Source organism: Suillus clintonianus, assembly GCF_016758775.1.
Source record: "Suillus clintonianus strain FC179 chromosome Unknown DEU56scaffold_97, whole genome shotgun sequence".
Classification (NCBI taxonomy): domain Eukaryota; kingdom Fungi; phylum Basidiomycota; class Agaricomycetes; order Boletales; family Suillaceae; genus Suillus; species Suillus clintonianus.
In genome coordinates this window covers 125,209-139,676 of record NW_024539321.1, presented here as the reverse complement: position 1 = coordinate 139,676, position 14,468 = coordinate 125,209, and the positions used below count along the sequence as shown (strand labels likewise).

General features: G+C 47.4%; 4 protein-coding genes across 4 annotated transcripts; 3 read left to right on the top strand and 1 right to left on the bottom strand.

Moving 5' to 3' along the window:
- Positions 1-15: 15 nt before the first annotated feature.
- Positions 16-1,780, bottom strand: DEU56DRAFT_759709 (uncharacterized protein; the record flags this gene model as incomplete). The annotated part of the gene is made up of 8 exons (XM_041350339.1): positions 16-425; positions 512-566; positions 623-638; positions 688-775; positions 1,006-1,227; positions 1,313-1,371; positions 1,449-1,531; positions 1,658-1,780. 8 exons carry the CDS (start codon positions 1,778-1,780, stop codon positions 16-18), a joined length of 1,056 nt encoding a protein of 351 aa, XP_041204085.1.
- Positions 1,781-2,859: 1,079 nt separating this feature from the next.
- Positions 2,860-7,158, top strand: DEU56DRAFT_759708 (uncharacterized protein; the record flags this gene model as incomplete). The annotated part of the gene is made up of 22 exons (XM_041350338.1): positions 2,860-2,988; positions 3,118-3,233; positions 3,259-3,296; positions 3,359-3,633; positions 3,683-3,920; positions 3,975-4,113; positions 4,351-4,408; positions 4,502-4,567; positions 4,703-4,740; positions 4,834-4,872; positions 4,906-4,962; positions 5,025-5,074; positions 5,172-5,303; positions 5,417-5,537; positions 5,585-5,683; positions 5,779-5,858; positions 5,919-6,293; positions 6,341-6,392; positions 6,416-6,493; positions 6,548-6,767; positions 6,969-7,046; positions 7,099-7,158. 22 exons carry the CDS (start codon positions 2,860-2,862, stop codon positions 7,156-7,158), a joined length of 2,538 nt encoding a protein of 845 aa, XP_041204084.1.
- Positions 7,159-7,620: 462 nt separating this feature from the next.
- Positions 7,621-9,568, top strand: DEU56DRAFT_759707 (uncharacterized protein; the record flags this gene model as incomplete). Its single annotated transcript, XM_041350337.1, has 14 exons — positions 7,621-7,623; positions 7,692-7,789; positions 7,851-7,904; positions 7,954-8,029; positions 8,081-8,330; positions 8,380-8,404; positions 8,461-8,549; positions 8,581-8,691; positions 8,754-8,792; positions 8,847-8,867; positions 8,919-9,166; positions 9,218-9,263; positions 9,443-9,516; positions 9,557-9,568. 14 exons carry the CDS (start codon positions 7,621-7,623, stop codon positions 9,566-9,568), a joined length of 1,146 nt encoding a protein of 381 aa, XP_041204083.1.
- Positions 9,569-12,215: 2,647 nt separating this feature from the next.
- Positions 12,216-14,321, top strand: DEU56DRAFT_744543 (vacuolar DHA amino acid exporter; the record flags this gene model as incomplete). The annotated part of the gene is made up of 10 exons (XM_041349082.1): positions 12,216-12,374; positions 12,430-12,496; positions 12,550-12,683; positions 12,748-12,854; positions 12,906-13,438; positions 13,495-13,608; positions 13,661-13,752; positions 13,806-13,939; positions 13,993-14,125; positions 14,181-14,321. 10 exons carry the CDS (start codon positions 12,216-12,218, stop codon positions 14,319-14,321), a joined length of 1,614 nt encoding a protein of 537 aa, XP_041204082.1.
- Positions 14,322-14,468: the final 147 nt, after the last annotated feature.

Below are 14,468 nucleotides of genomic sequence, written 5' to 3'. Positions count from 1 at the left end.
CGGGCGGAACAGACTTCAGTTGTTGAGCAGCATGGCTTGGAGCGCTTGGAGGAGGCTGCGGAAGTATATCTTCATACTGTCTAAAGCGCTGCGGCATGCGAACACCAACAGTTTGGTTCTGCGCTGGGCCAGGGATGAGCCTTCATCTATCTCCATAGACGCTGTGCCAAGATTGGCATTGGGTACTGGGACGGGCAGATCGTCATGTAAAGAAGAACCTCCATATGACACATCCTGGGGGGGGTGCGCTACCGACGGAGCTGGATAAGTGCTGGGAGACTCCTCGCTGAACGACTTGTGAACCTGATCGGAAGACACGGACGAGGATTGCGGGCAGCGGAGCTCCGTACTCGAAAGCGCCATGCTAATGGGAGCATTCTTGACCTCCAGCCGGGACCGTTTTGCAGCTCCTAGGAAGTCTTTTGCTTTTGATAAAGCAGAGAATAAACTTTTTTGCCTTTCGCACACGATCGTTGATGCCTAGTGTAGGCACTTTCCTGAGTAAACTCACGTGTGCAAGTGCATTTGAAACGTCTCCCAGATGAATCGGTCTGATCCATGGGAAGCTATAGAGACAAGAGACACATGAACCCCGCAGTGAAAATCGGATCGAATGGCTCACCAATTTCATCCAACAACTTGGTATTTCATAATAGACCTAGGCACTAGATGGCCAGCGCGACTAACCGAACATGGCTATATTCCCACAGGGCAGAATCCTGGCAGCATAGACCAGGGCTGGCGCACTTGACGGCGGCAGAAAAAGCTGAACCAGCTATGGCATTCAATAAAGAGGCGAGTCTTTGCTAAACAGACCAACCAATGGAGGTCCCATCTTCACCTTCTTCTATCATCACTGCCCCACCAGACTATCGTGAAAGTGCTCGAAGGCTCGCCAAACTCGTTACAGAGGCCATGACTTGCGACTTCGCCCTCCTACATTATGACAAAATATCAAGATCAATGATCGAATGGTGCTGGTGAGACGCTGTTTGAATCACGTACCACATTTAAGCGTTGACATGGCCCACAAATGCAGGCCCAACGATGACGAGGGAAAGAAGGTGCTACCGTCGAACTTCAAGAAGTACCGTGAAGAACATGACTTTCTATATCCGTGCTGCCTGTGTGCCGAGGAGGGTGGAAGAGGGGCATACACGGAGGCGGCGGTGTACTCATGGAGGGATAAGACCACCGATAACACTTGTTGGAAAGCAAGATGCGCATCTGATCGATGTGGATATCGAGGTCAGTGTTCTTCATATTTGAAAGATAAAAAACTAACTATCACCTAGTTAAAATCGATGCATACTATCACCGATCGTCTGTAGGAACCTGCCAGTACCCTCGTCGAGGTATGAACTTGCTGCGCTGCAGAGTCATAATTTTATTGAGATACTGCAGAACAGCACAAAGAACCGCGCCCGATTCATCTCGAATGGACTTACCAGGAACAAAAAGAATTGATGAAGAACCTTGAGTCTGCTGGCGATGGAATTACAGCAAATGAGTTCCACACTCTTTTTAGACGCTGCAAGCAATGTATGCGGGTGGGAACAAGGCCGATCATGAAGCGTCATATTCAAGTCTGTTCAAGAGGAGTGCAAAAGCGAAAACCTCGGTAGGTGTCGGGATAAGGCTTCGTTATCGCTTATACTGATGACACTAGGTCTGGGGTAGGAATCACTGGCACGACGTAAGGTTTTGGGCTGGTCCGAGCGCTAACTAGGGATGGGATCACTTGCAGGTGGAGCTGCACAAGAGGGCGAGGTCTGATCATGTTAGATGAAGACCTGTACTTAGCCCAATCGCACTAATATCATTTACGCTGGAAAATTCACCTGTGAATTGATGCTCAATCCTCCTCGTTTGCGAATCGCCGACTGACTTGAATACTGTATTTTGATAAACCATCCATACCAACTTGAGTCAAAGTTGACACGAGCGATAATCGACAAGTCTTGAGCTTGAACATGATACGACAGTACTTGCTGACCAACAGTGCTGACCAATCAACTACGGCCATGGCAATGGACCCGCATCAGCGTCGGAAAATAGCGGAGCTTATGATACCAATCCTTGATTTCTGCATCCATGCACTTTCAAAGTGGATTATTTGAAGGATCGTCGGCCTGTGAGTTATCATGATCAGGCTCGTGCTTCAAACGCCTTAATCATGCCAGGGTAATTTAAAATTAACTTTTATGGGATACACTACGGACTAGCACTACGGACGAATACTCCAAGGTGATATCGTCAGCGTTTGCTAGCAGCCACCGTTACCATCACGCTAAAGTCCCTACCTCATCTCACACTTGGCCGTCTGTTGTCACCTATTAACCAGTAAGGGGCTTTCCCCGAAGCCTGTCGCCCAGCAGCGACGTCTTTTGCTGTCACCTGTCGAGTCCTGACCAGGCCCCCACGCCACCTTGGACGCGAGAGAAAGACAGCTCTCCTCGTCCTCGCAACCCTCGTAAGAATGAAGGCAGAGTCAAATCGTGTACCCACATCGTTTTGAAATTTTGTTATCAGATTTTCAAGACAGACGTTTCGTGGGCGCAATTAAGCTGTATCCTGTTATATCATTGATTTATTTTTCTGCTAGGCAATGGATTTGAAATACTTTAAAAAACCGTGACGATACTACCTATATCTTTAGCTACCTCTGAAAAGTTGAGTGCGTTTCAGGCCATTGATGATACTTCATCGGACTCCAAGTCCTTACGTCATTTTGATGGCCAGGGAAGGGTTGATGGCCAGGGGATATTCAATCACCGCAGCGCTAGCAGTTCAATACAAATATATTCTCGGACGAGAATATCAGAAACCACACGCTGTACATACTTCCTGCAATTCACCATGTCGACCCCATCCTGCCTTCCCCCTTTCAGCCCCCTGGCTATTCGTCTCGGAATGTTTGAACTCTCGAATATATTAACTGCTCCTAAATGGCTGGAATTCTATATACGACTTATACCATCGGAGATGGTCAGTTCATAATTTCTAAAACTTTGCACATCCTGGGCCTGAAAGTTCTTCATACAGATTCGAACTGAATTGTACTTGCTTTACGTTTTGCTTAAAGGTCGGGTCGATCTCAGCGATATATGGCAATAGTTGGGGGGGCGTTTGTCGGAAGCGCAAAGGGAGGAATCGTTGAAAAATATTTCTGGCGACAACACAAGGCGTAGGACCGCCGAACGAATTTTCATGGAAGATAGGAGGGGATCGGTGTCAGTTGGAAGTATCCCTATGCAGTCAGGCCATCGATTACGTCCAGCAGAGATGGATAATTCGTGAGATTTTTTTGATTCAGTATTCGAATGAGTGCTTGAGCGATCTGACACCATCTTTTTAGCATTGCGTCCTATCGAGGTCCCAACCGCGGATTATGTCTCTATCTCAGCAACTCCGAGATGCGCTGTTACACCTCCCATAGTGGTCCATTCGGCAGCTGCAGCTGCTTATTCGGCAGCTGCGCAACAGAAATGTGAAAGTTGGTTAAGGAGACAACACACCGACCTCACACCATCTAACAAATTTTTCTCGATCGAAAGTGACCTGCCTCCGAACGCTCTGGCTGCCGGTCAGCTTGCTCATGCCCCTGAACAACGAACATCAGTCTTCGTAAACGTCAGTATCGTCATTAATTCCCTTGGCTGCTCTTACCTTATCTTTAAAGTGCAACCCGTCGTTCCGCCTGTGCAGCACATGGGTTACCCTTTGCGTCCACGAGGCCTTTGATGAGGCACGCAAAGTGGAACTAAGCACTGAGGCTGGATTGATGGCAACATATCTCGACATTGAACGTTACTATTCTCACCACCGCAATGCCAAGTCGGAGCTGCTTTACTTACGGGCAAAGATGCTTCGCGCCAAAGCTGAGGTAGAAGTTTTTGCGCTGGCCATCGAAAATGCGTGTGCGTCCAACTACTCTGAGAGCGCTTTCTCTTCAAATGCTCATGTCATTACAGCTTCACCACATTCAACTTATTTCCAGTCGGTCCTACCAGAGCAGGTGCATATCTGCAAGGAACGGACTTTTGCCGGATCAATCAACGATCGTACTGACTCGACTTATGGTAATAGCCTTGCGTTTGTCTCAGCCTCGATGTAGGTTGCCATGCTGCTGCGTACGGTCGAGTGTAATATAATCTGTTTCACTTACATCTGCCGCCGTTCGAATTGTACTGGTAATCAGGTGCATATATTATCTATATATGCTTGTATGTACTGCCGACCTTGTATACGTATACCATTGAGTAGCTTCTTTAATTTTTATTGATCAGACTCGAATTCAATGATTACGGTCTGAGATCTGAACTTCCGACGCTCGAATATGCCCATCAGAATATTTGATCTGCAATGGGTTCCTGGAACTCCATTAAAAGGTGTAACCGTTGTTGGTGTTAGTAATTGCTGACAAAGTGGCTTACAAAGTACTAGTCTTGACTCTTGCCATCATCAAAATTTTGAACCTTTGCTCGAGACCAATATGCAGAGCTTGCGTGCGCTCATTCATATCAACTTGGTTGATCGCAAGGATTTTGTTCGTGACTTGTTGCATGTACGTGTCTGCGACAATGATTGTGCACTTGTTGTGCACCTAATCTTATTGCTTTTTAGGCATTTCAGGGTAGCTAGGTGTAATTTTTCTCATCTCCTGTTGCTCGTTCCTTTTGAAATTGATCATCGTGCCCAGCGCACCGCTGCTCGACGCGTCTCGAACAGAATCAAGATGTGCAACGACCGCGTGCCTATGATGACACTGATCTATATGATCTGATGCTTATTGCCCGCGCTTCACAGATCACTCATTTTTTATTCACACAGGATTAGAGTTGCTACGGAATCGACTCCCGGTCATTTTCGGTCCGTTGAACTACACGTAGACGCGGGATCCAGGTATGAAGCCCGATCCACTCGAGTGTTAGCCATTTTCCGGACAGGATGGCCTTTAAGGTGCGTAGCTTCAGGCACTATTCATGCCAGTGTTCACAGCTCTCTATTGCTCAGACCACCAGCTTTTGCTCCACGGAAGATATGGATAAGGCGACCACAATGGACAAGCTAGGTGACCAAATCATGTGCTCTTCGTCACGCGAATCCATCGTGTATCAATCGTCCAACTTCGACCAAGCTATCCACTCTCCCACTTTCGCTCGTATCAGACATCATCTTGAATTCCGCATTTCTACCTGATGGACTTGATGCCCGGAGAGATACCGCTCGTTATGAGATCCGAGAAATTAGTCAGAAACCCGAGATGATTCTGCCAGAGGTCTTGCATGAGGTTGCATACGGTAGGAAAATACTTCGGAATTCTGGGATGCTGGTGCTGGGATGCATTGCGAACGACCAGTGGAGTTGGCTGATAAATATTTCTAATCCCTCAAATCTGCGCTAACACCATCAGTTTTCATCACTTCAGCCGTCAGCCACTCAAAATCTACCACCTCGCTTGCTTCCCTCGTCGTCCTCATCATCACCCTCGCTCTACAAGTCATTAACTTGTGCTGCATCAACATATCTGTACCGTACGTCCCTTTCTACCGAGCCACCGCTTCCTCCACTGAACCCTCAGTCCAACTACGTTGGTGGCATCGACAGAGTTCGCTCAGCTCTACCTAGCTTTTGAGGGTGTAGGTGTTGATGACGAGGATGTATTTACCCTCGCCACTATGTAAGTCCTCCTTGGAGGAGGTAGAAGTTTCTCAGCTGGTGAGTAATCATTTCCTTCGCCACACGTTTTATTCAACTTCTTGCATGTGGTCCTAGTAAGGGAATGTACTCCCGACTTTACACACATCCTGAGTCAGTATCGGCCCTGAGGACTATGGAGAATGGGATCGACCGAGGTGAGTTTATCTGATCTGTATGACGGTTGCGTGTGAGCTGATGATGGATGATGCCACTAGACCACCTCAGGACGCTGGTTACCAGCCATCATACCTGCAACAGTCCGAGCCATCTGGACTGTGATTCCCTGAACCACCCCCACCACCCATCCCCCACGAACAACGCACATCTGGCTATGAAAGCGGCGCGTATTCTCAGCCTTCTCGCGACTACTTTTCTGTCCCGGAATCGCTGGAGCCACGTCATGGAGGCAACGTGTACGCATCCCCTGCTGGTCGCCCTCCTGGGGCATCATCCAGTTATGCGCCAGCGGGAGGTTACACCACCTCCTGGGGCTCCCCCTCAAGCTAGACCTTCATATGGACACGACCCTTCTCCTCAAGGAGGGTCGGGTCACGGCGCTGCAAGTGATTATTACAATCGGCCTCCGCCAGGTATGCATAGACTGCCAAGTATCGCTTCTTCCTGATTAATGGCGAAGAAGGTCAATCAGCAGTCACATTCGTACACTCCCGATCACGCAGCTGCTCATGGTGAATCCTTTAACCTACCACAGCTACCAGCCTCAGCCACCGAGCGAGTTCGACGAAGAGGTGTACAAGTCTCATTTCTCTGCTCATGCTCAGGCTTATGGGTAAGTTCTTTCTAATGAAGGCGGCTGGGCTGAATCAAATGGCGCTTCTTATAGTTCTGGTCATGACGATAAACCGATGGCGAATGATGATATAGGCACAGCTGCCGCTATCGAGGCGCTGAAGATCACAGCTGCAAATAACCAGGAAGACCACAGGATGGATTCCAAACTAACACGGACGCTCCGCATGCAAGGCCATCTGCCGGACCACAAGGTGGATTCCAGACTGACACGGACACTCAGCATACGAGACCGTCTGCTAATATTTCTTCTGGTGCGCAATATTCATCAGACATAGGCGGGCCACTGCTTCCTTCCATCTCATTTACACGGATTCCTCGCTCTTAGGCGTTTCGTCCCCAATGCTCCCGGCCAAAGAGGCAACACTCCTGCACAAATGCTACCCCACCTAACCAATCAGTTTAGCCTGCTTATGTACTAATCTATCTCCAAAGTTGAACTTGAGCGTGTCAAGAATCAGCTCAAATCGAGCCTGGTGATGGCTCTCGAGAGTCGGGCGGTGGAGGTGAAGGTGAAGGATCTTTGCCGGAAGGTACGACAAACTTTTATCATAAACATGCCCGCATACTCACGTGATAATTTAGTTGCCTGTCCACAGTCGAAAGACTCCTGTGACCGAAATGACTACGACCTATGATAAATAAGGTGACTCCTGACTGCGTGCGCCGCGTCGCTACTAGACTATTCGCACCTTCGTCTGGACACAGGGCCACAATTTTGACGATAGGGCGCGGGGATATATGAGATTGGAAGGCGACATTTCAAAATATGGTGTTCCAGGAGCATGAAAGTTTGAGCGCTTTATAGATCACTGCATATTTTCGGTATTTAATTTAGCTGCAACAACTTGTTTTCATCATACGAGGTGTGCTTGACGAACAATATAAATAAAAGAAACAAAACGCGACAAGGAAACTTCAACCAACCCACCAAATGACTTGGAGGGACGTTGCTTTCAGATGCATCAGATGATCAGATAATCGATAATCAAGGATGCGGCTCCAAAAAGGAAATAACAACAACAGGTTACCATATATGCGTTTGTGGTTCTCACGTACTAGTAGTACTCTCAACAAGCGATTATTATTGTTTGCAAGTTGGAAGCCATGGTACGTTCCGATATCGCACCTTCTGACACTGTACAGTCCTCAAGTCTCAGGATGTTGTCTTGTTCTAGGCAACTCAAGGCTCTCAACAGCGCGTAGCGGAGCTGCTGGACCGTAGTTTTGGAATCTGGCCGACGCAACTGCCTCGGTACGCTGAACCGGTAATGTTGTGAGTACGGATCTAGTACTGATACATAAAATTTGAGTCAAACGTCATTTTCGTTATATAGAACGAATGGACGTGAAGATTACTCGATCCCTATGAGGCGAATCGATGACCCTCCGTAAGTGACATTCGCTCCCATTAATGATATCATTGACCGTTTTTAACAGGCCCGGATTGTATGGGAGTGTTTGGGAGGAGTTGGTACACCCCTTGGGGGGGACTTATTACTATCACAATAAAAAGGTGAGCACTGGCCGTTTGTATAAGCGATGTATTTACTTACCTGAAATTTAGAACACATATACGTCACTAAATATACGCCACATGGATCGACAAAGGCTCGAAGAATTTATCGATGTATCAAGAGCCGCGGCGAAAGAAGACGATTGGGTATTGGTTGTTCACCAAATGAGCTACAGAGGAGAAGACGTATACCAATACTACTATGTGGTCCACAACCTGCGCATCATCACCTGGCTCGATGATCTGGACGGCTACCTTCTTCTCCGAGAATGTATCAAGGCAAGCGAGTGGAGGCATAAGAGTGCGTTGCCATGCAATTACTTGATCTTTTTCTCGATCGTGTTATACAGGGCTCGAACTAGAAGCTCAGTATTGGTGAGTTTGGTCGACGAATATCGTTTCACTTATTTTTATGTTTCACTGCTTCACAGGAGACACGTTGAATTTTTTCCGCACACGTTCCGCATGACGAGCTCCCAAGTTAGACGCACACGCAGAGAAATTCTTTGTTACCTTGGAGGTAAGCCCTATATTACTGCAACGACAATCAGAATCACATGAACGTACAATAGAAGCTACAACTTTGGCCCAATCTACTGCAGCTACGATTTTCTGGACTCTAGACCAAATGAGACAGGTTGACGCGCAACTTGCTAGTGTCGGTATGTGCCCAAGTCTTGTCCGCCATAACATCGTGATGACCGAGGAACAGAAGCCCTTGCAGAAAACGAAATCATTGAGGATACTGGTGTCGTGCTTTGTTGTATGTGAGCCCAGCAAAACCGGACAATTTGTATACTAATCTGCCGACTCACAGGTAGAATACTGTACATGCTACGTAGGTCTCTCCTTCACAAATCGAATGTCATTGTGTCAACACGCAATATAGGCCACTACCAGTATCTGAACCGCCACAACCAGCCCGAAGCCCGCCTAATTCGAGGCCATGCAGTGGTAGAGAAACGTAGGACATGTAAAGCTCTCTACTTCATGGGCAATACTGCGGCTACTATACTGTGTATGCCGATCACAATCGACCGCATCAGGAACACTTCCGTTGATGGTATTGTGAATGGGGTGGACGTCAGGACCTTTATCGACGATTTCAGCAGCCAAGCTAAGAGTCAGATCACCTTGGTAAGTGCTGTGTCAACATCACAAATCTTCGTAACTCATCGGTTCTGACAGGCAGGCGTCTCCGTGGCCATGGACGTCGCCATCTTTGCCATTCCAGGTCTAGGCACAACAGTAACCTCACGGACGCTTTGCTCCTGCTCCTTACTTTTGGGCGTTGGCTGCATTTTCGCCGCTACAATGGTGCAGCACTTTGGCGAGAGAATGAGATCCATTGACGTCGCGGTTTGATTCATACTATATTGCCGCAGCCTGTGCCTGACCTTGCTTACTGAACAGGTATATTACCTACAAAAGAAGACGATGATGTTGGTCGTCATTACAAGTATACCGACGTGCTTCTGTGTATTAAGGTCAGTCAACTTTGATTATGATTGCCTCTGTCACTCATAGAATTTCTACTAGTGTAATAAGCTCGATCCTTGGATTTCTCGCAGGTGTCATTGCTGACTTCCAGCCTTCCACACCCTTGGTGGTTGCATGCTTTACGACGCTCGGCGTGGTGATAGGCTTCTTGCTTGTATTGGTGATTGCAAGTTACGGTCCCGGCTTGTCTAGGGCACGGCCTCAGTAACTAGCAATTATTTTGGAGGGTTTTCTATAAGGTATCGCATATGTAGGACTCATACATCCGGCACGAGCTGCCCTTCTTATTCTAGTTCCGAGGGGGTAGCCAACGAATGCAGTCTTTCCCCGTCCTGCTAGTAATCCAATCATGTTTATACACACCCCCTATTTGATAATGACATTGTCTTGGATACATCACCACTATGAATAACGACCATTGTGTGCCAATATTACATACATTTTACAATCGCCGATGTGCGCCTGGTTGGCATTGCAAACAGCCATAAGACTTATGCATCTTCATCACCACTATGAATAACGACCATCGGGTGCCAATATTACATACATTTTACAATCCTCGATGTGCGCCTGGTTAGCATTGTAGACAGCCATAAGACATATGCATCTTCATCAAAATTGGTTTTGTCCTGTATCTTCTTGTCCTTCCATGCCATTATGTTGTGATTATGTATCTCTCTGTAAATAGATATAATCCAGCGGACATGTGATCTAAGTTTGCCATTTATATCTATAAAAAGCTTTTCCTCGCCGATTCCCTGATGTATGGGTCGAAGATGGATCGTACGATTAGTGCCGCAAACGCGATGGAGATCTGCGACGAGTACTACTTGAATACGTTTTCTGACAAAGAGGTCTTCAATACAATGCACTCTGGTTTAATGTAGACGAGGCTACCTGCTGCCCGTAGTACAATTGATTATCTGCCTGTGGTACATTTGATTGTCTGCGCATCTATTGAATCGCATCTATCGCATCGCATCTATGGTATCGCATTTCTGAGTATCGCATCTTAGCGAAAGATAACTATTATCAGCCAGATATGGTGAATTATATTGGTGTTCAGCATCTCCACCAATCGCATGAGTGCGCTACTGAATTCGTAAGGGTTCGTAAGTGTCCGTAACGCGCGTAAGTCAAGCGTTCATTTCAGTGCATTTGCTGATGTTCTTCCAAGTTCCCAGTCGATCGGTAGTGTTCGTTTCGGCAGTGGCAGTTCAGCCAACCGGTTCAGAATCAGAACTGGTTAGTCTGGGTCTCCCACTGTGGGCATTCATAGAAAATACCCTTCTTTATTATGAGAACGGGTCGTGTCTTCGCTGAAATGAGTCAGAACTTACCTAGTAGTATCTTCCGCTCGCTCGCATGGCATCGAGGCTCGTCTCTCGGCCCGCAAAGCACAGAGACTAACTTACGAAAAAAGTTCATACTCCGAGGTTTGCATTATTCGGCACTGCATCATCTTTCCGCACAACGCCCGAGCCTTTTGTAAGTTAGCACTCACTCGCCTGCAGGATGGCTTTTTGATCCGAACTCTTTTTGAATCAGATCTCAGCACCAATGCTGGTAATGTCATCCTCCTGTAGGAGGGACTTCACATAACATAACCTTGTGCCAAGCACTCGCCACTGCACCTAATTGACCTCACCTGACTCGGAGGCTGCGTTCGCACACGTTTCTTATCTTCATTTTATTCAATAAGATTATCCAAGTATGTTCTCACCTAATTGTCAGCGTCCCTTCGGGTTTTGACGCAACACTGATCGAGCAAATGTCTGCCAGAACCACTATCCTCGGACAAGTAATTGCCGTTTCATTTCCCGTCAGCCTCCTCCGAGGCTGCCCCCATGCCAGATTGCTATGATGCAATTGCAGTGGGTTAACTGGCTTAGCTGTTCGGAATAACTCAAGGGGCAAATGGAGACACGCGTGAGGATGAAGCATGTGATTGGGCGACAGTGTCGAATCTTCTTGATATGATGAAATCCCATCCCCGCCTGAGGAGCTATATACGAGGAGGAAAAACGTGCAGAGAGATATAGCACAGGGTACGTGCTCGATCGCGTTTTCAAAACAATCCTTTGAATTGCACAGGATTATCATTTATCCACTGTCGCCGAATGCTGTATTGTTTACGTGACTGATAGCATGTGCCAGAGTCAAAAGTGTGCTAATTTTGGCGCTCATCGCGAGATGTGCACGAGGTCAAAAACGGTAATAAAACTCATACGTTTATATGAAGTCAATTCATCCGAATAACCTGATACCCGTGCAGTCTGGACATCGCTGCTCCTGTTATCTGCGAGTAGGCACCATACTGGAGTCTTCGAACGGGATTTATCGTTGTGTTATTGGACTCGACTTGAAACATCGAACCAATAGAACGGGACAAACGCAAAATGCAACTGTCGATGATGCTCGAGTACGGCAGAAGGAATTAATTTTGTGCATCGGAACAGGCAGCAGATTTGTCCGGAACGATCTCCGACAGCTGTGACTAGCCAGTGCGGCTATGATCACCTTCACGCAAAGGTGTATGTACACATTCGGCCCGTACCGGTATCGCGATGTCCTTCGGAGAGCGTAAGATCACCTTGTAAGTGCCCCCTTTGGCTCTATAAGAAGCAATTCATCTTTGGTCAGAGGCTCCAAGCTTCCCTTGCTGCGTCTTTTCAATCGCTGACTCATGGCTAGTTCAACCGTCGCTAACGCACCTTCTGCGTCCGAACCCAAAACGCTATGCCAAACCTCTGATGTCGAATCGTCCACAGACGGAAATAGTACAATAGACATAGAACATGCCCCTGTTAACGACGACCCCCGTCAGTGGAGTCCTGCTAGAAAAGTGCGTGTATCACACTATGCACTCTGTGACTAACCTGACGCTATACCACCTGCAGACGACAACTTTGTGCATTGTGTCGCTGGCTACAATGATGTCTGCATTAGCCTCTAACATCCAAAATCGTTCGTCGTATGTCTTTCCTAATGAATGATTTGAAATTGAAATATTCTTGCAGCCTCGAACTCTCTGATAGAGGAAGATCTGCATGCAACAAGCAGCCAGATTAGCTGGACATTGGCAGCGTTCCTAGTCGTACAAGGCAATTTTCCTCTAATATGGAGTGCCGCAAGTGAGATTAGAGGACGTAAGGTTGGTCTATGATAAGCATACCCTTCTCGATCTACTTAATGATTGCGGATCTCGTTTATAACAGCCTGTGTATTTAGTGGCTTCGGCTTTATTCATGGCAGGAAGTGCTGCCTTGGCACTTTCAAATACCATCGAGATGATGATCGGTATGCGAGTACTTCAAGCTGCAGGGTGAGCATTCATCCAAAAGGCTTGGACACCAGTTGACTCCCCCTCCTGCAGATCATGTGCTGTCATGGCCATTTCAGCTGCGACCCTGGCCGATATGTACGACACTCACGAGCGAGGGACCACGATGGGCATCTTCTTTGCCGCACCTCTCTTAGGACCCGCACTCGGCCCTATACTCGGCGGATCGTTATCACAAGCCTTCAACTGGCGCGCAAGTTTCTACTTCCTGCTGATCTGTGAAGTCATCATCTTCATGTCCTTCCTCGTTCTGTTCAAGGACACCTACCGACGCGAACGGAGTCTCACATATTGCTCCGCTTTACAACGACTTCTTACCTCCAAAGAACGCGTTCAGAGTCCAAACATATGTATCATCACCGGGGATGAGTCCAGCAAGGACCACACACCTGTCAAGGACATCGAGAAGCAGCTCCAACAGCCGAATATTCCAGACGATATCTCAGTGGCGAGTTCTACACCAGGACTGGACGATGTAAGACTATCAATAAGGGACATCAACCCCTTTCCACCATACTTTCAAATTCTATCGCGAAAGAACAATGTTTTAATTCTTATCCCCAATGGTGAGTGACAGCTCGGCCTCTTGTCCACGTTGTTAGTGAGCTGACTTCGGGATAAGGACTCGTCTTCGGATTCAGCTATTGCCTTTCATACACGTGCGCCCGCACTCTTGCCAATTCATATGGCTATAGTGCGTTTAGCATTGGCTTGGTCTTGCTTTGCTTGGGTGTAGGTGAGATTATTTTCACACCTGGATCGTGGCACATGACTAATTTCCTATGCAGGAAGTATCGCTGGGAGTGTGATCAGCGGGCGTTGGTCTGACCGGGTGCTTGCGAGGATGATTGAAGCGAACGGAGGAAAGTGGTACCCAGAAGTAAATCTTTTTCATACTCCCGCACTAGAATTCTTGATTGACATTGTCTGAAGATGCGCTTGGAGAGCTCGAAACTGGCGATGCTGTGGCTGCCTCCATTTGTCGTCGGTTATGCTTGGGTTTGCGAAAAGCATGTCAACGTCGCCGTCATTTGCATCTTGCTTCTACTTATTGGATTTTCTTCGATGTCGGTAGACCAATTATTCATAATCGTGGACGCGCTAACATCTACTTCTCCAGATGGATGTATACTAGTACATTGGCATACCTCGTTGATGCGAATCCTGGTCGCTCATGCACAGCGGTGGCGACCAACAGCTCGTTCCGAGGATCGTTGGCTTTCGTTTCAATTTTGATTGCTGTACCGCTCCAAGTAAGTTTCCTTGATATCTGCTGTATCCCACACATTCTGATGCTAGCCCCCATAGAATGCTTTAGGAGATGGGGGATTGTATACGGCATGGGCTGGGGTTTTGGTTGTGACGGAATTACTGGTTTTATTGGTCCTGCACAAGGGGGGATCGTGGCGCAGGGAAAGTGAGGAGCGCGAGCTGAAATCACTGAATTAATGGACCCGCATTTTTTTTACTATACTCATTGTAATACAGGTGGTGGTGTAGAGCTTTGAAGCCATAGAATCAAGTCTGTAATACATACACTTATTGCTAGTAGATTCATGTATTTGCTACGCTTTCCTTAGAAATTACTATTCCTCC